This window comes from Oncorhynchus nerka, linkage group LG24 (assembly GCF_034236695.1).
Source record: "Oncorhynchus nerka isolate Pitt River linkage group LG24, Oner_Uvic_2.0, whole genome shotgun sequence".
Classification (NCBI taxonomy): Eukaryota; Metazoa; Chordata; class Actinopteri; order Salmoniformes; family Salmonidae; genus Oncorhynchus; species Oncorhynchus nerka.
In genome coordinates, this window is record NC_088419.1 from 67228352 (window position 1) to 67255218 (window position 26867).

The window sequence follows — 26867 nt, forward strand, 5'->3', positions numbered from 1 at the left end:
AATGCCTTTTCCAGCATGATGGAGCACCTTGCCATAAGGCAAAAGTGATAACTAAGTGGCTCGGGGAACAAAACATAGATATTTTGGGTCCATGGCCCGGAAACTCCCCAGATCTTAATCCCATTGAGAATTTATGGTCAATCCTCAAGAGGCGGGTGGACAAACAAAAACTCATAAATTCTGACAAAGTCCAAGCATTGATTATGCAAGAATGGGCTGCCATCAGTCAGGATGTGGCCCAGAAGTTAATTGACAGCATGCCAGGGCGGATTGCAGAGGTCTTGAAAAAGAAGGGTCAACATTGCAAATATTGACTATTTGCATCAACTTCATGTAATTGTCAATAAAGGCCTTTGACACTTATTAAATGCTTGTAATTATACTTCAGTGTTCCATAGTAACATCTGACAAAAAATATCTAAAGACACTGAAGCAGCAAACTTTGTGGAAATTAATATTTGTGTCATTCTCAAAACTTTTGGCCACGACTGTAGGTAAAAGGACTTCATATTAATAAAGGAAATAAGAAATAACAGTACATGTATTATAAAAAAATAAATAAATAAAGCGAATTGGATGAAACATTTAGAAAAATTCATAGAAATGCTAGGGAAAAGTATTTACTTGTTACAAATGGAGTCATCCTTGATTCACCAAATGACATTTTGAAAGAGGATGCAAAGTACTTTAAGCATACGTTCTCTTTTCAGTCTCCTCCAGTTCCACTAACTGAAGTTAATTGTAATTATTCTTTGAATAAGAATAGTGTAAAATGAACAGCTATACAGAAAAACGTCTTGATGCAATTAAAGCCTTTAGTGTCACGGTTCATGAATCCACTGCCTCCCTTTCTCTTTCTCTTTCTCTCTCTCTCTCTCTCTCTCTCTCTCTCTCTCTCTCTCCCGTGTTTGTGTGGGCGTGGTTCCCAATCTCGGCCTGATTGTCTGCGCCAGCTGGAACCACTTATCTGCCCTTTATATGTTCTGTAACCAGTGTTTCTTGTTGTTACTTCCCTGAGGTTGTGTCGTGTGTCCGTACTCATCTCTCGCCGCCCTTGTGTGAATTATCTGCTGTGCTCCTTCCTACCCATCCGGACACACTCCCCTGGATTTCTCAGCACGCTATCATCGGAAGATGCGCCCTAGTCCCTGGGTCGGATTCCGTCTGAGTACAGTCTGTCTGTCTGTCCTGTTGCTGCTGTAAACTGTATTCATTAAACCATCGTTTCTTGCATCCGCCTCTGTATGGTCACAGAACGATCTGACCAGACCATGGATGCAGCGAGTTCAACGAGTCTGACCGAATTCATTTCCCGCAGTATCACGAGAATGGATCAACAAGAGGAGAACATCTCCAGCACAGGTCGGGCAGTACAAGCCCTTGCGACGCAGGTATCCCAGCTGACCCAACAATTACAACATCTGAGGGGTTCCGCTGCGCCACCTACACCGGCAGTTCAACCCGCCCCGCCAGAGCCGGATTCCCAGCTAGAGCCACGGCTACCGACACCAGAGGGTTATTCAGGTGATCCTGACTATTGCAGAGCTTTTCTTACGAGATGTTCCATGCATTTCTCGTTGCAGCCACGGACCTTCAACCGTGAACAGTCTAAGGTAGCCTTCGTACTCACACTGCTATCAGGCAAAGCGGCTCTTTGGGTAACGGCGGTGTGGGCGAACCAGGACCCATGCTGCACCTCTTTCCAGACACTCTCCGAGGAGATGAGAAGGGTCTTCGATCGGGCCGTGGCGGGTAGAGAGGCGGCCAGACTACTCGCTGACCTTCGCCAAGGAGACCGTTCAGTATCGGAATACTCCATCCAATTCCGCACTCTGGCCGCAGAGTGTCAGTGGAACAAGGAGGCGCAGTGGGACATGTTCCTGCATGGGCTGGAGGACCGGATCCAGAAGGAGATTTATGTTCTGGACCTTCCCAGGAGTTTAAATGGACTAGTGGAACTAGCCTTGAGGGTCGACGCTCGTCTGAGTCGTATTGGCCGCCGAGCATGCTCTAACAGACCGTATAACGACACGGAGGGCTGGCATGCCAGCGGCGGGAACACGGCCAGTTCAGCCTCCGCTCACGAACCCATGCAGCTGGGGAGAGCTCGCCTCTCCCGGGAAGAGAGGGAGAGGCGGAGATCCCAAGGACTCTGTCTCTACTGTGGTAGAGCGGGCCACTTTATCCACTCCTGCCCGGTAAAAGATCAGGCCCGGTAGTAAGCATGAGGCTACTATCGGGTGGTGTCACCACAGAGAAGACCTCATCATCTACTCTCCTCCCGGTAAGACTAAGATGGGCCACCCACACGCACGACACCCAAGCCTTACTGGACTCAGGAGCAGAGGGTAATTTCATGGACTTCAAGCTCGCTCACAAACTCCAGATTCCTATCACCTCACTCACAAGATATCCGTCAACGCTCTCAATGGTCAAGAACTCCCCAACATTTCTCACACCACTGAACCTATCACACTCATCACTTCTGGCAATCACACTGAGACACTATCATTTCTACTCATGGACTCACCCCTGTCACCATTAGTTCTCGGCCACCCTTGGCTCACCCAACACAACCCCAGAGTTGACTGGGTTCATAACTCTATATCCATGTGGAGTAATAAGTGTCTTGAGTCCTGTTTAGTGTCTGCTTGTTCGTCTGTGTCTGATTCTGTGTTTCTAGAGGAGGCAGTGGATTTGTCTAACGTGCCCGTTGAATACCTCGACCTGAAGGAGGTGTTCAGTAAGTCCCGTGCTGCTTCTCTTCCTCCGCATCGTCCCTATGACTGTGCAATAGAATTATTGCCAGGTGAGTCTCCGCCTAAAGGCAAGTTATATTCACTCTCTGTTCCGGAGAGGGAAGCTATGGAGAGATACATCTCCGATTCTCTGGCATCTGGATTCATTCGTCCTTCCTCTTCTCCAGCGGGGGCGGGGTTCTTCTTTGTGGGGAAGGACGGATCTCTGCGTCCTTGCATTGATTACCGTGGGTTGAATAACATCACAGTGAAGAATACCTATCCCTTACCGTTGATGTCCTCAGCCTTTGAAAGATTACAGGGAGCATCCGTGTTCACTAAGTTGGATTTACGTAATGCATATCATTTGGTTCGCATAAGGGGGGGGGGCGAATGGAAGACCGCGTTTAACACCCCCAGAGGGCACTTCGAATATTTGGTCATGCCTTTTGGGCTATCCAACTCCCCAGCGGTTTTCCAGGCACTCGTCAATGACGTGCTGAGAGATATGATTGATCAGTTCATATATGTTTACCTGGATGACATACTGATTTTTTCTTCTTCTCTCCAGGAACACGTTCAGCACGTCAGACGAGTGCTTCAGAGGTTGTTGGAGAATGGACTTTTTGTCAAGGCGGAGAAATGAATTTTTCATGCACAATCTGTTCCATTCCTAGGTTACATCGTCTCGACTGAAGGTATTCGCATGGATCCTGACAAGGTTAAGGCTGTGGTGGATTGGCCAAGCCCAGATTCCCGTAAAGCCCTACAGAGGTTTCTGGGATTCGCCAATTTCTACCGGCGTTTCGTTCGCAACTTTAGTCAGATAGTCGCTCCTCTTACCGCCTTAACCTCCCCCAGAGTGACGTTCAGGTGGTCCGATACAGCCGAGGCTGCATTCGCCAAACTTAAGAGCCGCTTTGTTTCGGCTCCCATCCTCATAGCTCCCGATCCCTCGCGTCAGTTCGTGGTGGAGGTGGACGCTTCAGAGGTGGGGGTAGGTGCGGTACTTTCCCAACGTTCCTCTTCTGACGACAAGATGCACCCTTGCGCGTTCCTTTCCCATCGGTTATCACCTGCGGAACGCAACTACGACATTGGCAACAGAGAGTTGTTGGCAGTGAAGTTAGCACTGGAGGAGTGGCGCCATTGGTTAGAGGGTTCGGGGTACCTTTTATAGTTTGGACCGATCACAAAAATTTGGAATATATCAGAACCGCCAAGCGACTCAACTCCAGGCAGGCGCGGTGGGCACTCTTTTTCGGACGTTTTGACTTCTCTCTCTCGTATCGCCCAGGTTCCAAGAATGTCAAACCCGATTCCCTTTCTCGCATTTTTGACCATTCCGAACGCCCATCCACTCCCGAGTGCATCCTACCCGGGACCCTAGTGGTCTCCACACTCACATGGGAGGTTGAATCGAGGGTCAAAACGGCCTTAGAAGGGGTAACGCCTCCGCCCGGTTGCCCGCCTAATCGGTTGTTTGTGCCGGAGGGGTGTCGGTCCGATGTTATTCGGTGGGGGCATTGCTCCAATGTAGCGTGTCATCCAGGAGTCAGCCGCACTAGCTTTTTGGTTAAGCAACGCTTTTGGTGGCCACTGATGGCTTGTGACATTCACAGTTTTGTCTTGGCTTGCTCGGTTTGTGCCACTGGGAAGACTTCTAATCGACCCCCAGATGGGTTACTCCAACCGCTGTCGGTCCCTTCGAGACCCTGGTCCCACATCGCGCTAGATTTTGTTACCGCCCTTCCGCCCTCCCAGGGCAAGACGGGTGTTTTGACCGTGGTGGACCGGTTCTCGAAGGCGGCTCATTTTATTCCCTTACCTAAATTACCATTTGCCAAGGAGACAGCGGTAACTGTCGTGGATCACGTCTTTCGCTTACATGGCCTGCCGATGGACGTAGTTTCTGACAGGGGGCCCCAATTTGTGTCCAAGTTTTGGCAAGAGTTTTGTAGGTTACTGGGAGCGAGTGTCAGCCTGTCTTCAGGGTTTCATCCCCAGAGCAACGGTCAAACGGAGAGGGCCAACCAAGATTTGGAGAGAGTGTTGCGATGTTTGGTTTCTAAGAATCCCTCTTCCTGGAGTCAACAACTCTCTATGGTTGAGTACGCTCACAATTCGTTGCCAGTGGCAGCCAGGGGTCTCTCTCCGTTTGAGTGTAGTTTAGGTTACCAGCCACCTATCTTTCCCAGTACGGAGTCCGAGGTCACTGTTCCCTCCGCTCACGCTGTCATCCAGAGGTGCCGTCACGCATGGAGCAGAGCCCGTGAGACTCTTCTCCGGGTGGGGGCGCGCACCAAGGCTAAGGCCGATCGCCACCGGTCGAAGCCTCCGGTATACGTCGTTGGCCAAAGAGTGTGGCTTTCTACTAAGAACATTCCACTCCGATCCGTTTCGAACAAGCTTGCCCCCAAATTTATCGGTCCGTTCAAAGTCACCAGGATCATTAGTCCGGTGGCGGTCCGGCTCAAGCTTCCTCCGGCGTATAGAATTCATCCTACCTTTCATGTGTCTAAAATAAAACCTGTGTTTCAGGCCCGCATTAACCCGCCGGTCCCGGTTCCCCCGCCGCCACGACTTGTTGATGGGGAACTCACCTTTTCTGTCAATCGTATTTTGGACTCTAGAAGGAGGGGACGCGGATTCCAGTACCTGGTGGACTGGGAGGGTTACGGCCCGGAGGAGAGAAGTTGGGTACCTGCTAGGGACATTCTGGATCACTCCCTTATCGATGATTTCAATCGACAGGTAAATTCGCCTGGGAACGCCAAGAGGCGTTCCTAGGGGGGGGGGTATTGTCACGGTTCATGAATCCACTGCCTCCCTTTCTCTTTCTCTCTCTCTCTCCCGTGTTTGTGTGGACGTGGTTCCCAATCTCGGCCTGATTGTCTGCGCCAGCTGGAACCACTTATCTTCCCTTTATATGTTCTGTAACCAGTGTTTCTTGTTGTCAGATCGTTGTTACTTCCCTGAGGTTGTGTCGTGTGTCCGTACTCATCTCTCGCCGCCCTTGTGTGAATTATCTGCTGTGCTCCTTCCTACCCATCCGGACACACTCCCCTGGATTTCTCAGCACGCTATCATCGGAAGATGCGCCCTAGTCCCTGGGTCGGATTCCGTCTGAGTACAGTCTGTCTGTCCTGTTGCTGCTGTAAACTGTATTCATTAAACCATCGTTGCTTGCATCTTGCATCCGCCTCTGTATGGTCACATTTAGGCTATAGGGAAGATTCCAGGGCTGGATAGCATAACAGTTGAGGTATATTAAACCTTTTTTGATCTACTCAAATATCCACTATTAGCATGTTTTAACCACTCCTATAAAAGTTGTAAACTATCAGGTACTCATCAAGAAGGTTTGATTTCACTATTACTGAATCTGGACCCAGGTGTGGTAAGTTTAAAGAGCCAGTCTATCTAAAAACTGGAGGCCCCTTACACTACAGTGTTGTGATCCAAATATCTTAGCAAAATGCACAGCACATAGAATTAAAAAGGCTTTGTTAAAAAGGCTCTGCTACAAATTGGTATAGGTATTGTGTCTCTGAATCAAACAGACAAGTTATGACTGTCTCAGATATAAGGAGTGAAATGTTACAATATACCCCACTTAAGGGGTCAATTGTAATAGGGTTTGCGGTGAAATGTAACTGTTTGAAAAAGATTAATCAATCATGACATGCAATGAAATATTAAAAGCCTTTATTGAGAACATGAGAACAACATCGCCATGTTTAACATTTTGTACAGCAGAAATAATAAAAAATAATAAAAAATATGGCACTTCTCAACTAAACAATAGAAAACTAAACAACATCTGGACTAAACAATTGAATGTTTGTGGTGTCCATTATGGAAAAAACTAATGCATTCCACATGTGAACAAGTGAGTTCTTGTGTGATCACATGTGAAGTTAACGTGATAACATGTCCAACATGTGAAGCAATGTGATAATATGAAACTACACGTGACAACATGTGAGAACATGATCTCATGTTAAATAAATGTGACATGGAGATGCAAAATTTCAACATGTGATACCATGAAACTACACATCGCATTTCACGTGTGAAAATGTGCTTTTGGAACACTTAACATTTGTACAATTTCACGTGAAGTCACGTGCAAGTGAAATTTCACATGTGAATTCATGTGCAAATGTGTTTTTGGAAGACTTCACATGAGATATGGAATGGATTTGATTATCTGACACAGGTTGCCCAAGCGGGAGGAGTTTCCCAGGGTAAAAAGGGATTGCATTCATTTTGGAAATGGGCTGCCTCCCGGGTGTGAGCTCGGGGCAAAAGTAACGTAGATTAGCACGTGGGTGCAAGACTGTTTTACCAGTAGTCAGGACGTCACGTGATGGTCCTAAACCATTAGAAGTATAGTAATGGTATGATTGTGAAAGATGTGGACACTCGTTAGTTTCCCGCTGCTTCAGTTGAAGGGTACTATTCTGTTGCGGTTAAACCACGCACGGTTATTATGAGGATGACAACATATAAATGTTCCCTTCCACTTGGCTTTCCATACAAATCTGTCCCTTAAAAAAGGAATCTGGTTTCTGGTCACCTTTTCATTATATACTGAACAAAAATATAAACACAACAATTTAAAAGATTTTTACTGAGTTACACTTCATAGAAGGAAATCAGTCAATTGAAATAAATTCATTAGGCCCTAATCTATGGATTTCACATGACTGGGCAGAGGTACAGTCATGGGTGGGCCTGGGAGGGCATAGGTCCACCCACTGGGGAGCCAGGCCCAGCAAATCAGAATGAGTTGTGAGTTGGTCTGCGGTTGTGAGGCTGTTTGGATGGATTATTTTTGGCAAAGGAGAAACGCTTACAAACAGGGATGTAAAGAAATGTGTGCAAAAAAATAGAGAAATAATTTTTGCGCGTATGAATGATTTCCGGAATCTTTTATTTCAGCTCATGAAACATGGGACCAACCCTTTACATTTTACTTTTGGATTTTTGTGAGATTAATGCTACCGCTATTCATGGCATTATTATGTGTGCCTGGGTCGTTGGCCACAGAGGCTACAGAAAAATCGGAATGCATCCAATCTAAGTCAGGCATAATGGCCTTTTTTTATTTGAAATTTACACTATTTGCTTTCTTTTTTTGGTGGGTGTCTATATTAGGCCCTATGTGTACAATTATACACTGCTCAAAAAAATAAAGGGAACACTAAAATAACACATCCTAGATCTGAATGAATGAAATATTCTTATTAAATACTTTTTTCTTTACATATTTGAATGTGCTGACAACAAAATCACACAAAAATTATCAATGGAAATCAAATTTATCAACCCATGGCGGTCTGGATTTGGAGTCACACTCAAAATTAAAGTGGAAAACCACACTACAGGCTGATCCAACTTTGATGTAATGTCCTTAAAACAAGTCAAAATGAGGCTGTGTGTGTGGCCTCCACGTGCCTGTATGACCTCCCTACAATGCCTGGGCATGCTCCTGATGAGGTGGCGGATGGTCTCCTGGGGGATCTCCTCCCAGACCTGGACTAAAGCATCCGCCAACTCCTGGACAGTCTGTGGTGCAACGTGGCGTTGGTGGATGGAGCGAGACATGATGTCCCAGATGTGCTCAATTGGATTCAGGTCTGGGGAACGGGCGGGCCAGTCCATAGCATCAATGCCTTCCTCTTGCAGGAACTGCTGACACACTCCAGCCACATGAGGTCTAGCATTGTCTTGCATTAGGAGGAACCCAGGGCCAACCGCACCAGCATATGGTCTCACAAGGGGTCTGAGGATCTCATCTCGGTACCTAATGGCAGTCAGGCCACCTCTGGCAAGCACATGGAGGGCTGTGCGGCCCCCCAAAGAAATGCCATCCCACACCATGACTGACCCACCGCCAAACTGGTCATGCTGGAGGATGTTGCAGGCAGCAGAACGTTCTCCATGGCGTCTCCAGACTGTCACATGTGCTCAGTGTGAACCTGCTTTCATCTGTGAAAAGCACAGGGCGCCAGTGGTGAATTTGCCAAACTTGGTGTTCTTTGGCAAATGCCAAACGTCCTGCACGGTGTTGGGCTGTAAAGCACAACCCCCACCTGTGGACGTCGGGCCCTCATACCACCCTCATGGAGTCTGTTTCTGACCGTTTGAACAGACACATGCACATTTGTGGCCTGCTGGAGGTCATTTTGCAGGGCTCTGGCAGTGCTCCTCCTGCTCCTCCTTGCACAAAGGCGGAGGTAGCGGTCCTGCTGCTGGGTTGTTGCCCTCCTACGGCCTCCTCCACGTCTCTTGATGTACTGGCCTGTGTCCTGGTACCACCTCCATGTTCTGGACACTACGCTGACAGACACAGCAAACCTTTTAATTTATAAATATTTTAAAACATAAATATTGAATATATATAATTTTCGATGTAGCAAATTTTTCTATATATTGTTGAACTTTACATAACATATATACTACGGGAATATCAAAGTTCCAGAGTTAATATACTCTACAGCATATCAAAGTTCCAAGTTATCAAATCTTCCAGCCAGTAGAATGACTTTTTACCCCGGAGGCAATCATTAGGTGTGGGTCATTTTATGTCTTTTTAGATGGGCTGGTCTTCGGTATCCTTTTGCACACTGAGAGCATTTATACGGTCTCTCTCCTGTGTGGATAAGCTCATGGCTAGTCAGTTGGGTTTGTTCGACGAATCCTTTGCCACACTCAAAGCATTTATATGGTCTCTCACTAGTGTGAGTCCATCTGTGTCTCTTAAGGTCTCTGGAAAAGCCAAAACATTTGTCACACTGAGAACACTGATAAGGCTTTTCTCCTGGGTGGGTTTTCTGGTGTGCTTTTAGACTGGCTGGTGTTCGGTATCCTTTTCCACACTGAGAGCATTTATATGGTCTCTCTCCTGTGGGGATCGTTTCATGGCTGGTCAGTTGGGTTTGTCTTCGGAATCCTTTCCCACATCTTTTTTTATGTTTTTTGAGTGAATCAGCAAAGACATAGCTCTTCCCACAGTCTGCACAGTGATATGGCTTCTCTCCTGTGTGACTCCTCTGATGCTTTTCCATAACATATTTATTGGAGAAGCTCTTGCCACATTGCGGGCATGTGGCTGGGGGCAGCTGTGAACACTTTTTTTTTGTTGCAATTATTTCCCCAGACTTCAGCAGAGCGATGTACTCTTCAGGGTGGGCCCTCTTGAGATGCCCATGGAAAAAACGTTCTATGGTGAAACCAAGTGTACAATGGGGGCATGGGTAGAAGGAGGACCCCCCTTTAGATTCACCTAAAGGAAAGAGAAAAAAACATCAAAAATAGAACCATAGTTATTGAGTTATGAACACGTGTTCTGTACATGTAAGACATTATTTTATCTCTATACCCATAGACACAGAAAGTAGGGATGCTGAAGGTGCTGCAGCAACCCCTTAAAAAAATCTGAAAAAAATAATATTAATACAAAAAAAAAAATTGTATTTTTTTAAGAACCCCCCCCACAAAAGTAGTGCACTGGGCCTTTTACTAGTATTAGCGGACCAATAACATCTGTAGTGCAGGCAAAACAACTATTCAGCATCTCTGCTTTGGCAAAAAAGGTAGTTTAAATAATTAAGAACATTATCTTGCAGGATTCAATAGTTGAAATTGTAAGAGTTGTTGCCCGGTCACTGCGATTGTCATTCTAATCGATGATTGTCACCATCGATCACCACATTCTTTTGGAGAGATTGGAAACCCAAATTGTTCTACACGAACAAGTTCTGGCCTGGTTTAGATATTTTCTGCGGAAAGATATCAGTTTGTCTCTGTGGATGGTTTGTCCTCTGACAAATCAATTGTACGTTTCGGTGTTCCTCAAGGTTCTGTTTTAGGTCCACTATTGTTTTCACTATATATTTTACCTCTTGGTGATGTCATTCGGAAACATAATGTTAACTTTCACTGCTATGCGGATGATACACAGCTGTACATTTCGATGAACCATGGTGAAGTCCCAAAATTGGCCTCACTGGAAGCTTGTTATTCAGACATTAGGAAGTGGATGGCGGCAAATCTTTTACGTTTAAACTCGGACAAAACAGAGATGCTAGTTCTCGGTCCCAAGAAACAAAGAGATGTTCTGTTGGATCTGACAACTAATCTTGATGGTTGTACAGTCATCTCAAATAAAACTGTGAAGGACCTCTGCGTTACTCTGGACCCCAATCTCTCTTTTGACGAACATATCAAGACTATTTCAAAAGACAGCTTTTTTCCATCTACGTAACATTCCAAAAATCTGAAATTTTCTGTCCAAAAATGACGCAAGAAAAGTTCATCCATGCTTTTGTCACTTCTAGATTAGACTACTGTAATGCTCTATTTTCCGGGTACCAGGATAAAGCATTAAATACATTTCAGTTAGTGCTAAACACGGCTGCTAGAATCTTGACTTGAACCAAACAATGTGATCATATTACTCCAGTGCTAGCCTCACTACACAGGATTCCTGTTAAGGCTAGGGCTGATTTCAAGGTTTTACTGATAACCTACAAAGGATTACATGGGCTTGCTCCTACCTATCTTTCCGATTTGGTCATGCTGGACATAAAGACACATACCGTACGGTCACAAGACACAGGACTCCTTATTGTCCCTAGAATTTGTAAGCAAACAGCTGGAGGCAGGGCTTTCTCCTATAGAGCTCAATTTTTATGGAATGGTCTGCCTATCCATGTGAGAGAAGCAGTCTCAGCCTCGACCTTTAGGTCTTTATTGAAGGCTCATCTCTTCAGTAGATCCTATGATTGAGTGTAGTCTGGCCCAGGGGTGTGAAGGTGAACGGAAAGGCACTGGAGTGACAAACCACCCTTGCTGTCTATGCCTGGCCAGTTCCCCTCTCTCCTCTGGCATTCTCTGCCTCTAACCCTATTATGGGGGCTGAGTCACTGGCTTACTGGTGCTCTTCCATGCCGTCTCTAGGTGGGGTGCATCACTTGAGTGGGTTGAGTCACTGACATGATCTTCCTGTCCGGGTTGGCGCCCCCCTCGGGTTCGTACCATGGGGGAGATCTTCGTGGGCTATACTCAGCCTTGTCTCAGGGTAGTAAGTTGGTGATTTGAAGATATCACTCTAGATGTGTGGGGGCTGTGCTTTGGCAATGTGGGTGGGGTTATATCCTGCCTGGTTGGCCGGGTCAGGGGGTATCGTCTGACAGGGCCGCAATAGTTTGTGTCGGGGTTCTTGGGTCAGTCTGTTATATCTGGAGTATTTTTCCTGTCTTATCCTGTGTCCTTATCCTAAGTATGCTATAATTCTCTCCCTCTCCTCCATGTCGACCTGAGCCCTAGGACCATTCCTCAGGACTACCTGGCCTGATATCTCCTTGCTGTCCCCAGTCCACCTGGTCGTGCTGCTGCTCCAGTTTCAACTGTTCTGCCTGCTTGCCTATGGAACCCTGACCTGTTCACCGGACGTGCTACCTTGTCCAGGACCCGCTGTTTTCGTCTCTCTCTACCGCACCTGCTGTCTCTGAATGCTCGGCTATGAAAAACCAACTGACATTTACTCTTGAGGTGCTGACCTGTTGCACCCTCTACAACCACTGTGATTATTATTATTTGATCCTGCTGGTCATCTATGAACATTTAAACATCTTGGCCATGTACTGTTATAATCTCCCCTGGCACACCCAGAAGAGGACTGACCACCCCTCAGAGCCTGGTTCCTCTCTAGGCAACTTCCTAGGTTCTTGCATTTCTAGGGAGTTTTTCCTAGCCACCGTGCTTCTACATTTGCATTGCTTGATGTTTGGGGTTTTAGGCTGATGTAAAAGGATGTTCCCCAATGCTGAAAGGGGTGCCTTGATTGAACATTTTTGGGAACCCCTGATATAGACGTCTTCAGCATTGGCCCCCCAAAAAATTCTGCACCCCCCCACTGCAAAACAATCACAGCACCCCCACCCCCAGACTACTTCCCGCAGCTATATCTACACCACAACTGCAACCCACCCCACCAATGGTACTCACTGAAATCGACAGCATTAGCTTTCACATCTGTATCTGGCGTCATCCCTGGATCAATCCTGCTACAATCTTCAATCATTAAACCTCGTGAAATGTCACGCTCATGGTTTTCACAGTCCTTCAGAAACAGAGAAGCGGATTCAGTTCAGTCAGAAAGTCAGTTACCTTCAAGAATTGGGGAAATACTAACTTGGCCCAAGAGCTAGGTTTGTGGATTGGGGTACACAGTTTTTAATAGGTAGGGTGTCAAAACAGTCAAAACAATTTGTGGAATGAAGAAACTTTTAAATTGACCCTACAAGAAGCTAACCCTACAAAACATCTCAAAGTGTGTATTTCACTCAGTACGTTAATACATGCTTGAACTCACTTTCACATTATCACTTTCCATCTCACTGTCCTCTGTATCTGAGCATGATGATGATGTTTCCAACGGTTCCCAAGGCACTGACACTTTCACAACATCCTCATCTTCTGACTTCAACCAGTCTTCATTCTCTTCTTTCTTCACTGTAATTAAGGCAACTTCCTCTTCATCTACTGGCAGATGGGAGCATTCTTCAGACTCCTCTTTGACTGGGACTGGAGAAGGCGGCACCTGACACAAAAAAACATAATTCTAACAACAACTCTGGGCTTGTAAGTGGGCTTGCAAAATGTTGAGTAGATACAAACCTTTACTTTGAGATATGTCATGCCTTTATGTCCATGCTCTTGCTCTGTAACTCCATAGATGTCTGAAACTGTGTCAAAGGAGGGATCTTGTTCATCAGGGTCCTCCTTTGGACAAACCTGGGATGTTTCAACTCCTAACGAGACAGCTGAAATCAGACATTCTTCAGCCTCCTCTTTAACCTCACTCCAATGTAGTGAGTGATCCTAGAACAGACCATGGTTGGTGAATAAACTCAACTTGACCAATAAAACTTGTTAATGGATAGCCGATTGTTTAAGCTATTGTAAAATGTAATTGTTTCTCACTTTGAAGAATGCATAAAATACGGTTTAACATACAAAAAGCTCTTCTGGTTGACCACTGCTTTCATATGTCCCATATTTATCCATTGGATCCATCTTCAGTAGATGATGAACAGACCCGTGACCTGTCAATAACAAAACAACCCACCCAAATGTTAAATAAGATCAAAAGGCTCAACAAAGCCCATATGAAAGTCAACAATGGCACCGATGTTGACGTAAGCAAAGGGAAATTCCATAGTAACGGAATTATGCTGAGATTGAGATTTTTCACTTTGAAATGTATGTCAAACAAAAACAATTAATTGCAAAGTTTAAAGATGCTCCAGCGATTTTTTTACTTTTAGTGTTGAAAAGCGATATCCCAAGTATACAGTGCATTCGGAAATTATTCAGACCCCTTGACTTTTTCCACATTTTGTTACATTACAGCCTTATTCTAAAATGGATTCAACTGTTTTCCCCCCTCATCAATCTACAGACAATACACCATAATGACAAAGCAAAACCAGGATTAGGCCAAAGAGTTCAATCTTGGTTTCATCAGACCAGAGAATATTGTTTCTCATGGTCTGAAAGTCCTTTAGTGCGTTTTGGCAAACTCCAAGCGGGCTGTCATGTGCCTTTAACTGGGGAGTGGCTTCCATCTGGACAACTCTACCATAAAGGCCTGATTGCTGGAGTGCTGCAGAAATGGTTGTCCTTCTGGAAGGTTCTCCCATCTCAACAGAGGAACTCTGGAGCCCTGTCAGAGTGACCATCGGTTTCTTGGTCACCTCCTTGATCAAGGCCTTTCTCCCCCGATTCCTCAGTTTGGCCAGGCGGACAGCTATAGGAAGAGACTTGGTGGTTCCAAACTTTTTCTATTTAAGAATGATGGAGGGCAATGTGTTCTTGGGGACCTTCAATGCTGCAGAAATGTTTTGGTACCTTTCCCAGATCTGTGCCTCAACACAATCCCGTCTCTGAGCTCTATGGACAATTCCTTCGACCTCGTGGCTTGGTTTTTGCTCTGACATGCACTGTCAACTTTCCTAAGGCACTGTAAATACAGCACTAAAGGGTCAAAAGTTTAGCAAAATAGTATTTTTAGACACAACCGCAAACTTCAATGAATAGGGCATTTAAGGAGTTGGTCTAATGGGAATCAGCGACGTCGTCGGCCTCCCCCCATGCTTGAGGAACAATAAGGAGAACAAAAAAGCAAAGGCCCCACTATGTAATTACATATCTGGACCACCTATTGAGATGTGCCTTTAGTCAAGTAAATCAGGTGTTAAATGAGGTGAAAAGAAGTTTGGAGTGCCACTTTAAGTAGATGTGTTTTTGTAAAATGTTCTGTTAAAAGTAAGCCTTGTTCATAGAGTTGTACGGTTTGTTAAATAACTGTCCAGAGTTTTACCTTGTTAGGTTAGCCTACCAGATCAGGAAAAACTCTGGGCCCCAGGAAAACAGCCCCCCCCCACCCACTACTCTGGGACATCTGTGGAATTCCCACACAATATTACAAATGAAGAAACATATCCTATAAGAATGGTCAACTATCTCAAACTCTTGAGTTAGATTTAGTATCTTAAAATGTTTGACAGTATATCTAAACATTTTGAGATATTACCGAGCATTTTATTAATTTGCGGTGGCGGGAATGGGCTTCAATAAATATCTGCTCTGATTCAAAGATGTCTGCAGAAAGAATGGGCAGTCTGCTTTAAAGCCAACTTTAGTTTGAAATTTTTTTTGATTATCAAACTACATTAAGTGAAGTGGATTAACACGGGTAACATCCTGGGTACCTGATTTGTACTACACAGTGATGGATACTTATGGATTTATTTATTTTTTACCCCCTTTTTCATGGTATCCAATTGTTAGTAGTTACTGTCTTGTCTCATCGCTACAACTCCCGTACGGGCTCGGGAGAGAAGAAGGTCGGGAGCCATGCGTCCTCCGAAACACAACCCAACCAAGCCGCACTGCTTCTTAATTAACACAGCGCGCATCGAACCTGGAAGCCAGCCGCACCAATGTGCTGGAGGAAACCCCATACAACTAGCGACCTAGTCAGCGTGAACTGTGCCCGGCCCGCCACAGGAGTCGCTAGTGCGCGATGAGACAAGGATATTCCTACCGGCCAAACCCTCCCTAACCCAGACGACCCTAGGTCAATTGTGCGTCGGGTCGCCCCATGGACCTCCCGGTCGCGGCCGGCTGCGACAGAGCCTGGGCTCGAACCCAGAGTTTCTGGTTAGACCACTGCGCCACCCGGGAGGCCCCTACTTATGGATTTTAATGTAATTCTATTCATGATGATGTAGCCTGAATAGGTACAAAGAGGAGGAAATAGGTCATTTATGCTCTCTTCAAGGTAATAACTTAGCAATTTGTATCTGAAAGGGTAATTAATAAAACACAACAAATCTATTTTCTTGGGCTTTTAGCCTGTGATTTTCTCAAACATATATTCATTTTTATGTTTCTACTTTACCTCCTCATAATACTCCTTCTCCTTTGCTTTTCATAATTTGTCAGTGGCATGGTGACAATCTGTGAATAATACATGAGTGGAATGAACGATGGAATTGTATTCCATACAATGGAATCCATTTTTATTACAGAACTACTAGTATCAAGATGATAACAATCAATTGATTCCCCATTCAAAACTGCATTTGAGAAAGGACACAACTGTACGTCCCTCTCCTGCCAATCAGAGACCCTCTTCATAGTCAAAAGCCATCAAGTGGATGTGTTGTATTCGAAATGTCCTAAGAGGGATAGATCTACCAAGATATCCCAGCTACATTTTATTATGAAGGACCACACACAGAGAGACACTGTTTGCTTTCATTTGACACCCAATATGCTCTTATAAACTTCACATGTCGGTCCTTATGGGGTTTTATACCTACAGTTTTCAAACACGTAACGTTATAGCTACACTCTTTGTTATACGTTACTAGCACCATCTTTGGTTAAGCACTAGTACATTGAATTGCCCTATGCTAACTAGCTAACTAACTAGATTAGTTATAGCTGGCAAACAGATGGCTTGAATAGTTAGCTACACACCCAACTTGTCATCAAATGACAATATTATAAAGCTCATATGTTTAGATAAATACATAAAACATATTTACCTTTCGGTAGTTGGTTACATGGATGCTTAACAGGAGTATCGGAGGGTCGTGGAATATTATTGTGGTTGCATATACGGAAACTCAAAAAGACCAAACTACCACCGAGTTTGAAAACACTTTCCTATTTTACTACCACCTACTGGGCATACATTAAAGTGAATCATACTGCCCTACAGTTGTGTCAGATAACGAAAAGGCCTAGCTTGAATGATTATGAAATAGAGATCAATGTACCAAGAATAACAGACCCTTAATGAGGTGGTATTGTACTACATTATTTTATATTCATAATGTATTATTTATTCCCATCCTCCAACACCTACTCATTAAAGAGTGGTGGAGCGGTCTAAGGCACTGCATCTCCGTGCTAGAGGCACCAATACAGACCCTGGTTCAATTCCAGGCTGTATCACAACTGGCCGTGATTGGGGGTTCCATAGGGCGGAGCACAATTGGCCCAGCGTTGTTAGGGATTGACCCGGGTAGGCCATCATTAAAAAAAAATTTTTTAAATTAATGTTCACCTTTATTTAACCAGGTAGGCCAGTTGAGAACAAGTTCTCATTTACAACTGCGACCTGGCCAAGATAAAGCAAAGCAGTGCAACACAAAAAAACACACAGAGTTACACATGGGATAAACAGAAATACAGTCAATAACACAATAGAAAAATCTATATACAGTGTGTGCAAATAGAGTAAGGAGGTAAGGCAATAAATAGGCCATAGTAGCAAAGTAATTACAATTTAGCAAATTAACACTGGAGTGATAGATGTGCAGATGATGATGTGCAAGTAGAAATACTTGTGTGCAAAAGAGCAAAAAAGTAAATAATAACAATATGGGGATGAGGTAGGTAGTTGGATGGGCTATTTACAGATGGGCTATGTGTCACGTTCTGACCATAGTTCTGTTATTTTATTCTTTGTTTTAGTATGGTCAGGGCGTGAGTTGGGGTGGGCAGTCTATGTTTGTTTTTCTATGTTGGTTTTTGTGTTCGGTCTAGTATGGTTCTCAGAGGCAGGTGTCGTTAGTTGTCTCTGATTGAGAATCATACTTCGGTTGCCTGGGTTTCACTTTTGGTTTGTGGGTGTTTGGGCCACACGGTACATTTTTGGTTTTGTATATTTCACATTTATTATTTTGTTCCAGTGTTCTTGAATAAATCAATATGGACACTTACCACGCTGCATTTTGGTCCGATCCTTACTCCTCCTTAGACGAAGAGGAGGAAATCCGTTACACTATGTACAGCTGCAGCGATCGGTAAGCTGCTCAGATAGCTGATGTTTAAAGTTATTGAGGGAGATATAAGTCTCCAACTTCAGCGATTTTTGCAATTCGTTCCAGTCATTGGCAGCAAAGAACTGTAAGGAAGGGCGGCCAAAGAAGGTGTTGGCTTTGGGGATGACCAGTGAGATATACCTGCTAGAGCGCGTGCTAAGGGTGGGTGTTATGGTGACCAGTGAGCTGAGATACGGTGGAGCTTTACCTAGCAAAGACTTATAGATGACCTGGAGCTAGTGGGTCTGGCGACGAATACGTAGCGAGGGCCAGCCGACGAGAGCATACAGGTCACAGTGGTGGGTGGTATATGGGGCTTTGGTGACAAAACGGATGGCACTGTTATAGCAAACTGGATGCAGTCTGAGTAGAGTGTTGGAGGCTATTTTGTAAATGACATCCCTGAAGTCAAGGATCAGTAGGATAATCAAATTTACGTGGGTATGTTTGGCAGCGTGAGTGAAGGAGGCTTTGTTGCAAAACAATTTGTCCCCTGTATGTGTCAACTGATGTCTTCTAAGATCTCTGGAAAAGCCCAAACATGTTTGACACAGAGCACTGATAAGGCTTAGGCTTTTCTACTTTGTGTGTTTTCTGGTGTGCATTGAGAATTTCCAGCTGGCAGGAGGACTTCTTACACACCTTGAAAAAACGTCTAGCTGGAGCTGAGCCCCCCCATCTGTTTTGAATTGTTATTTTGGCATGAATATGTGTCACATATTTGTTTGCAAACAACGTAAAAAAAAATAATTGAGTTAATAAAGCCTCATACAAACATGGTATCTTCTTTGTTTTCTTGTGTAAGGCAGCTCAAAATGGGTTTTCAGCCTAGCTCAGTGCTTTCTGTGACGGTGGGGCAGCCAGTGAAAAATACGGAGCGTAGGGGTTGGTAATGTTCTCTACTTGCGCCGTGATTGACTCAATGTTCTGTCACTCATAGGGACACTACAGCACTACACAATCTACGGGGAGAGCTCAAATTCAGGCCCCTTGGGTGCTGCCCTAAAGTTACATTAGAAGTGCCCATCCAAGAAGGCTCAAGTTAATTGGCCACAGATAAAATTATGTCACATCACGTTATATCTACAATAGCGTTGATTGGACTGATCATGTCAACGTCATACTTTCAAAATCTTAGCTAGCAAGCTAGCAGTCATCATGAATCAAGTCGACAATCTACTGGCAAATCCTATTCAAGCCTTGTCTGATGAAGATAAATTATAAAGAGAAACTACAGATAAAAATGTATCGTGCTCATCGGCCATAAACATTACACAAGTTGGAAATCGCAAATTCAACAATGAGTGGTTTGGAAGGAATCAGTTTCAACTGCAAGCATAGCAAAGCAATCACTAGCCTGCTATTCATTGGAGTGGTTGTGTGGTCCAAGTCTGGGTTTAAGAGTCTCTTTCCCATGCTTAAAAGGATAAACAATCAACATTGGCCATGCTGTCCATACAGCATGACTTCTGCCGTGTTCAAAACAACTGGAAACTCAAAACTGGGAAATCTCAGACTTCAGTGAGTTTACGACAACTGGCAACTCTGAAAAAAACAAGCTCCGACTGGGAAATATGTTTTGAATGGTCATCCAACTCGGAATTCCAAGTTGGGAACTCGGGCCTCTTTCTAGATCTCAGACCTGAAGATCACTGACGTCATGATTTGACCTTGTTCTTTTCAGAGTTCCCAGTTGTCTTGAAAGCACCATAAATCCAGAGAATCCGAGACTTTGATGACAAAATTTGCCCATAAGGACCGCCGCCCCACCTTCCTGTTCAAGTGAGTACAGCACAGCAAGGTATTGTGTGCTGCTGCATAAATTATGTAATATGCCAGGGAGATATATATACGGTAGCTAAGAAAGTAATACTAAGTATATGTTGTGTAGTAGGCACATGTGCCTCACCCTAATAATAATTATTATTATTTGGTCCCTTTTCCCCTCATAACTTTTCCTACTGTCCTGACTTGGAGAAATGTCATCATTGAATATTGTAAGAGCTTTCATTGTCTGCTTATATGCCCATGGTGGAAATTCTTACACAGGGACAGTCAATCTTAATTGAATCATTGTTTATTGTCAGCGCGCAGGAGAGGTTCCAACAAACTTGATGCACCATGGTGAATGTCTGTTATGAGCTCTAACGGGGCAGTCGTATTAGTTCCCTTATATACTGACAAGTTATATGTGCATGATTTAGCTTATTCATCATTCATAATCAATGTTTGCTTCATTCATGTGACGACCAATACTGGGTCATGCATGTGACAGACCGATACATCACAAGGCTTCTTCTCTCTAAGCTGAGACCTTGAAACTGAGATTCCCCTTTCTCGAAGGTTCTGGGCGTACTGCCAAATTGCAGATCCTGAAAATGAGGATTCGTTCAATCAGTCATTTGCATGAACACAGAAATTGATTTATACAAACATAACACAGAAATGTATTATTAGAAAGGCACAAACATAAAAATGTCCATCTCACCCCCTTTATTTATCCTATGGTTCTGACTTGGTGTACAGGGAGAATACTGTAAGAAAGGCCCATGTTCTGAATTCTGTCGCTGTACATTTCAAAAGTGCTGAACAAATAGTTATATTGACTATGTCCGTCCTAGCTCCTCATGTCTTAATCGAAATGACAGATTGCCTCTTATGCGCTCGTCATCCCCTTATGCCATAGTTTGTACATCTCAATTGTCAGTAGAAACCACATTTTTTTAAGCAAGTCAGCTATGTTTTTTAAAGGCAGTACATTAGACTGAATGAACTATTTCGCTGCCAGACAAGGCTCCGCTTATAGCCAGGTGTAGCAGTGGTAAGGTGTTGGGACTACTGTTGGGACAGCTTTATGTAGGCCCTAACAGTTTGTGGGCACCATCTACCACCCTTCTAGTGCAATGTATGTATTGATTGGTGTTGTGTTGTGTAGTGGCTTTGCTAGCACGCACCCAAAACATTTTTGGGGAGTTAGCCCCGCCAAGATTTACATGCTAAAATCACCACTGGAAATTATCTTCATGGTTCTAGGTCTTGCCGGATTTAGCGACCAAAATTATTTTCATGGTCCTTCGTATTCTGACCTGCTATAGTAGAGATACCATGAAAAAATGTCTAGCTGGAGCTCGTCTGAGCGGTTGGCTATGAATGCCCTCACCCGCTAGTACACTTATACTGACTCTGACTGGATCTGCCCACTATAATGTTGTCCGGTTAGAACATGATGATGAGGCCCATAACTGTACTTTTGCATGGCCACGACTGGCCACGACTGCGTGGCCATGCACGCCTCCAACTCAATCATCAAGTTTGCGGACGACACTACAGTAGTGGTAGGCTTGATTACCAACAACGACGAGACGGCCTGCAGGGAGGAGGTGAGGGCCCTCGGAGTGTGGTGTCAGGAAAATAACCTCACACTTAATGTCAACAAAACAAAGGAGATAATTGTGGACTTCAGGAAACAGCAGAGGGAGCACCCCCCTATCCACATCGATGGGACAGTAGTGGAGAGGGTAGTAAGTTAAGTTCCTCGGCGTACACATCATAGACAAACTGAATTGGTCCACCCACACAGACAGCGTTGTGAAGAAGGCGCAAGCAGCGCCTCCAACCTCAGGAGGCTGAAGAAATTCGGCTTGTCACCAAAAGCACTCACAAACTTCTATAGATGCACAATCGAGAGCATCCTGTCGGGCTGTATCACCGCCTGGTACGGTAACTGCTCCGCCCACAACCGTAAGGCTCTCCAGAGGGTAGTGAGGTCTGCACAACGCATCACCGGGGGCAAACTACCTGCCCTCCAGGACACCTACACCACCCGATGTCACAGGAAGGCAATAAAGATCATCAAGGACAACAACCACCCGAGCCACTGCCTGTTCACCCCGCTATCATCCAGAAGGCGAGGTCAGTACAGGTGCATCAAAGCAGGGACCGAGAGACTGAAAAACAGCTTCTATCTCAAGGCCATCAGACTGTTAAACAGCCACCACTAACATTGAGTGGCTGCTGCCAACATATTGACTTAACTCCAGCTCACTTTAATAATGGAAATTGAAGGAAATTGATGTAAAAAATGTATCACTAGCCACTTTAAACAATGCTACTTAATATAATGTTTACATACCCTACATTACTCATCTCATATCTACAGTGGGGCAAAAAAGTATTTAGTCAGCCACCAATTGTGCAAGTTCTTCCACTTAAAAAGATGAGAGAGGCCTGTCATTTCCATCATAGGTACACTTCAACTATGACAGACAAAATGAGAAAAAAAATCCAGAAAATCACATTGTAGGATTTTTAATGAATTTATTTGCAAATTATGATGGAAAATAAGTATTTGGTCACCTACAAACCAGCAAAATTTCTGGCTCTCACAGACCTGTAACTTCTTCTGTAAGAGGCTCCTCTGTTTGAACTTGTTATCAGTATAAAAGACACCTGTCCACAACCTCAAACAGTCACACTCCAAACTCCACTATGGCCAAGACCAAAGAGCTGTCAAATGACACCAGAAACAAAATTGTAGACCCGCACCAGGCTGGGAAGACTGATTCTGCAATAGGTAAGCAGCTTGGTTTGAAGAAATCAACTGTGGGAGCAATTATTAGGAAATGGAAGACATACAAGACCACTGATAATCTCCCTCGATCTGGGGCTCCACACAAGATCTCACCCTGTGGGGTCAAAATGATCACAAGAATGGTGAGCAAAAATCCCAGAACCACACGGGGGGACCTAGTGAATGACCTGCAGAGAGCTGGGACCAAAGTAACAAAGCCTACCATCAGTAACACACTACACCTCCAAGGACTCAAATCCTGCAGTGCCAGACGTGTCCCCCTGCTTAAGCCAGTACATGTCCAGGCCCATCTGTAGTTTGCTAGAGAGCATTTGGATGATCCAGAAGAAGATTGGGAGAATGTCATATGGTCAGATGAAACCAAAATATAACTTTTTGGTAAAAACTCAACTCGCCGTGTTTGGAGGACAAAGAATGCTGAGTTGCATCCAAAGAACACCATACCTACTGTGAAGCATGGGGGTGGAAACATCATGCTTTGGGGCTGTTTTTCTGCAAATGGACCAGGACGACTGATCCGTGTAAAGGAAAGAATGAATGGGGCCATGTATCGTGAGATTTTGAGTGAAAACCTCCTTCCATCAGCAAGGGCATTGAAGATTGAACGTGGCTCGGTCTTTCAGCATGACAATGATCCCAAACACACCGCCCGGGCAACGAAAGAGTGGTTTCGTAAGAAGCATTTCAAGGTCCTGGAGTGGCCTAGCCAGTTTCCAGATCTCAACCCCATAGAACATATTTGGAGGGAGTTGAAAGTCTGTGTTGCCCAGCAACAGCCCCAAAACATCAACGCTCTAGAGGAGATCTGCATGGAGGAATGGGCCAAAATACCAGCAACAGTGTGTGAAAACCTTGTGAAGACTTACAGAAAACGTTTGACCTCTGTCATTGCCAACAAAGGGTATATAACAAAGTATTGAGATAAACTTTTGTTATTGACCAAATACTTATTTTCCACCATAATTTGCAAATAAATTCATTAAAAATCCTACAATGTGATTTTCTGGATTTGGTTGTCATGGTTGAAGTGTACCTATGATGAAAATTACAGGCCTCTCTCATCTTTTTAAGTGGGAGAACTTGCACAATTGGTGGCTGACTAAATAATTTTTTGCCCCACTGTATATACTGTACTCTATATCATCTACTGCATCTTTATGTAATACATGTATCACTAGCCACTTTAAACTATGCCACATTGTTTACATACCCTACATTACTCATCTCATATGTATATACTGTACTCGATACCATCTACTGCATCTTGCCTATGCCATTCTGTACCATCACTCATTCATATATCTTTATGTACATATTCTTTATCCCTTTACACTTGTGTGTATAAGGTAGTAGTTTTGGAATTGTTAGGTTAGATTACTCGTTGGTTATTACTGCATTGTCGGAACTAGAAGCACAAGCATTTCGCTACACTCGCATTAACATCTGCTATCCATGTGTATGTGACAAATAAAATTTGATTTGATGGTCACCACCATACTTGGGTGGCTTTATTGAATTAGGAAACAGCATGTGAACAGTCCGTCAGCATCATACGTTTTCCTTCTTACAATGGCATGTAAACACACCATTTTTTGACCCCGGCAGGTGAAGGTTATTGGAGAGACAGAGCGCACAGTGGAAAAGGAGGTTTTAAAGAACAAAGGAAAATAGTATTTCAACACAGAATTAACTCCCAAAGACAAAGCTTGGCGGACGTTCCACCGGTGGCGAAGTGTTTACTATGTTTGTTTTGGCTTTTGTATCTCAAGAACGCTGCCAAAGCCTGATAGTAATAAACCAGTTTAACCCTTCACTTGGACTGGTGTTGTGTGTCTATGTGCCTTACAAGAACCCGGCGCCGAAAATGCTACAGTGGCCTTACATCTCGTTATTTAACAGCAACAGTTTTTGTGACAAAACTATGGGTAGAATTGAAAATGCAACAAACACATTGAAGTAGAGTATATTGTGATAAATTGCAGGCCGCACTACTTGCCGAGAGTTCTCAGCTATACTTTTCGTGGCTGTTTATTTACCAGCACAAACCTATGCTGGCACTAAGACCGCACTCAGTCAGCTGTATAAGGAAATAAGCAAACAGGAAACCACTCACCCAGAGGCACATCATCCCCACAGTGACTGTACGTACATACCCCAACCAGAAGCCATGGATTACAGGCAACATTCGCACTGAGCTAAAGGGTAGAGCTGCCGCTTTCAAGGTGCGGGACTCTCACCCGGAAGCTTACAAGAAATCCCGCTGTGCCCTGCGACGAATCATCAAACAGGCAAAGCGTTAATACAGGGCTAAGATTGAATCATACTACACCGGCTCCGACGCTCGTCGGCTGTGGCAGGGCTTGCAAACTATTACAGATTACAAAGGGAAGCACAGCCGTGAGCTGCCCAGTGACACAAGCCTCCCAGATGAGCTAAATCACTTCTATGCTCACTTCGAGGCAAGCAACACTGAGGCATGCATGAGAGCATCAGCTGTTCCAGATAACTGTGTGATCACGCTCTCCGTAGCCGACGTAAGACCTTTAAACAGGTCAACATACACAAGGCTGCGGGGCCAGACGGATTACCAGGACGTGTGCTCCGGGCATGTGCTGACCAACTGGCAGGTGTCTTCGCTGACATTTTCAACATGTCCCTGATTGAGTCTGTAATACCAACATGTTTCAAGCAGACCAACATAGTCCCTGTGCCTATAGGGAGGAGGTCAGAGACCTGGCCGGGTGGTGCCAGAATAACAACTTGGGCTTTTAACAACTTGGGCCCCAAAGTAACCAAGACTAAGGAGATGATTGTGGACTACAGGAAAAGGAGCACCGAGCACATCCCCATTCTCATCAACGGGGCTGTAGTGGAGCAGGTTGAGAGCTTCAAGTTCCTTGGTGTCCACATCAACAACAAACTAGAATGGTCCAAACACACCAAGACAGTTGTGAAGAGGGCACAACAAAGCCTATTCCCCCTCAGAAAACTACAGATTTGGCATGGGTCCTGAGATTCTCAAAAGGTTCTACAGCTGCAACATCGAGAGCATCCTGACCGGTTGCATCACTGCCTGGTACAGCAATTGCTCGGCCTCCGACCACAAGGCACTTCAGAGGGTAGTGCGTACGGCCCAGTACATCACTGGGGCAAAGCTGCCTGCCATCCAGGACCTCTAAACCAGGCATTGTCAGAGGAAGGCCCTAAAAATTGTCAAAGACCCCAGTCATAGACTGTTCTCTCTATTACCGCATGGCAAGCGGTACCGGAGTGCCAAGTCTAGGACAAAAAGGCTTCTCAACAGTTTTTACCCGTAAGCCATAAGACTCCTGAACAGGTAACCAAATTACCCGAAGTATTTGTATTGTGTGCCCCCCCGACCCCTCTTTTACACGGCTGCTACTCCCTGTTTATCATATATGTATAGTCACTTTAACTATACATTCATGTACATACTACCTCAATTGGCCCATTGTGTCCCATCACCTGCCAACACCTCTTTTTACGCTACTGCTACTCTCTGTTTATCATATATGCATAGACACTTTAACCATACCTACATGTGCATACTACCTCAATAAGCCTGACTAACCGGTGTCTGTATATAGCCTTGCTACTATTATTTTCAAATGTCTTTTTACTGTTTTATTTCTTTACTTACCTACACACACACACATTTTTTCTCTCGCATTATTGGTTAGAGCCTGTAAGTAAGCATTTCACTGTAACGTCTACCTACACCTGCTGTATTCGGCGCACGTGACAAATAAATAGATTTGACCTTACGATTTATTTATTTTAATTCAATACATGAAGGTGTCAGTAAAAGGACATTTTGTGTGCAAATGTACATTTGGTGGAAACATGCTCATAAAGGTTGTTAGGGAAGATTCAGAATTTGTTGGTAACATATGTAAGATGTTTTTATATTCATCAAATGGGTGTAAGTTACTTCTCATCAGAATGGTATTTTTGTATAATACTGTGGCGAGGTTGCAGTTATCTGTTCTATGTCAAAACTAAGTTGCATGGGCCACAGAGAGGGGAGAGGTCAAAGTGTCATCATGTGTAAACATATCTTTTACTCCCTACCTTTTTCTAGTGGGGAAAGGAGGGTGGCAG

General features: G+C 44.4%; 1 protein-coding gene across 2 annotated transcripts; it reads right to left on the minus strand.

Moving 5' to 3' along the window:
* Positions 1–6429: 6429 nt before the first annotated feature.
* LOC115108464 (zinc finger protein 180-like) lies at positions 6430–16946 on the minus strand. 2 transcript variants are annotated; one of them, XM_029632824.2, is made up of 7 exons: positions 16871–16946; positions 16219–16277; positions 13770–13858; positions 13431–13634; positions 13126–13353; positions 12759–12873; positions 6430–10032 (listed from the first exon to the last, which is right to left on the minus strand). In XM_029632824.2, exons 3-7 carry the CDS (start codon positions 13827–13829, stop codon positions 9314–9316), a joined length of 1326 nt encoding a protein of 441 aa, XP_029488684.1. In that variant the 5' UTR covers positions 13830–13858; positions 16219–16277; positions 16871–16946; the 3' UTR covers positions 6430–9313. The 2 variants fall into 2 exon arrangements, with proteins under 2 accessions (XP_029488684.1, XP_029488683.1); XM_029632823.2 differs by lacking the exon at positions 16219–16277 and having other exon boundaries at positions 16871–16942.
* Positions 16947–26867: the final 9921 nt, after the last annotated feature.

Excerpts from the sequence above, each read along its gene's own strand:
- LOC115108464 (XM_029632824.2), bottom strand. The coding sequence starts at position 13,829 with ATGGATCCAATGGATAAATATGGGACATATGAAAGCAGTGGTCAACCA. Across the intron at positions 12,874-13,125 it reads TGGAAAGTGATAATGTGAAA|GACTGTGAAAACCATGAGCG; the intron begins GTGAGTTCAAGC and ends CTGTTTCTGAAG. Across the intron at positions 10,033-12,758 it reads AGCTAATGCTGTCGATTTCA|GTGAATCTAAAGGGGGGTCC; the intron begins GTGAGTACCATT and ends TCTTTCCTTTAG.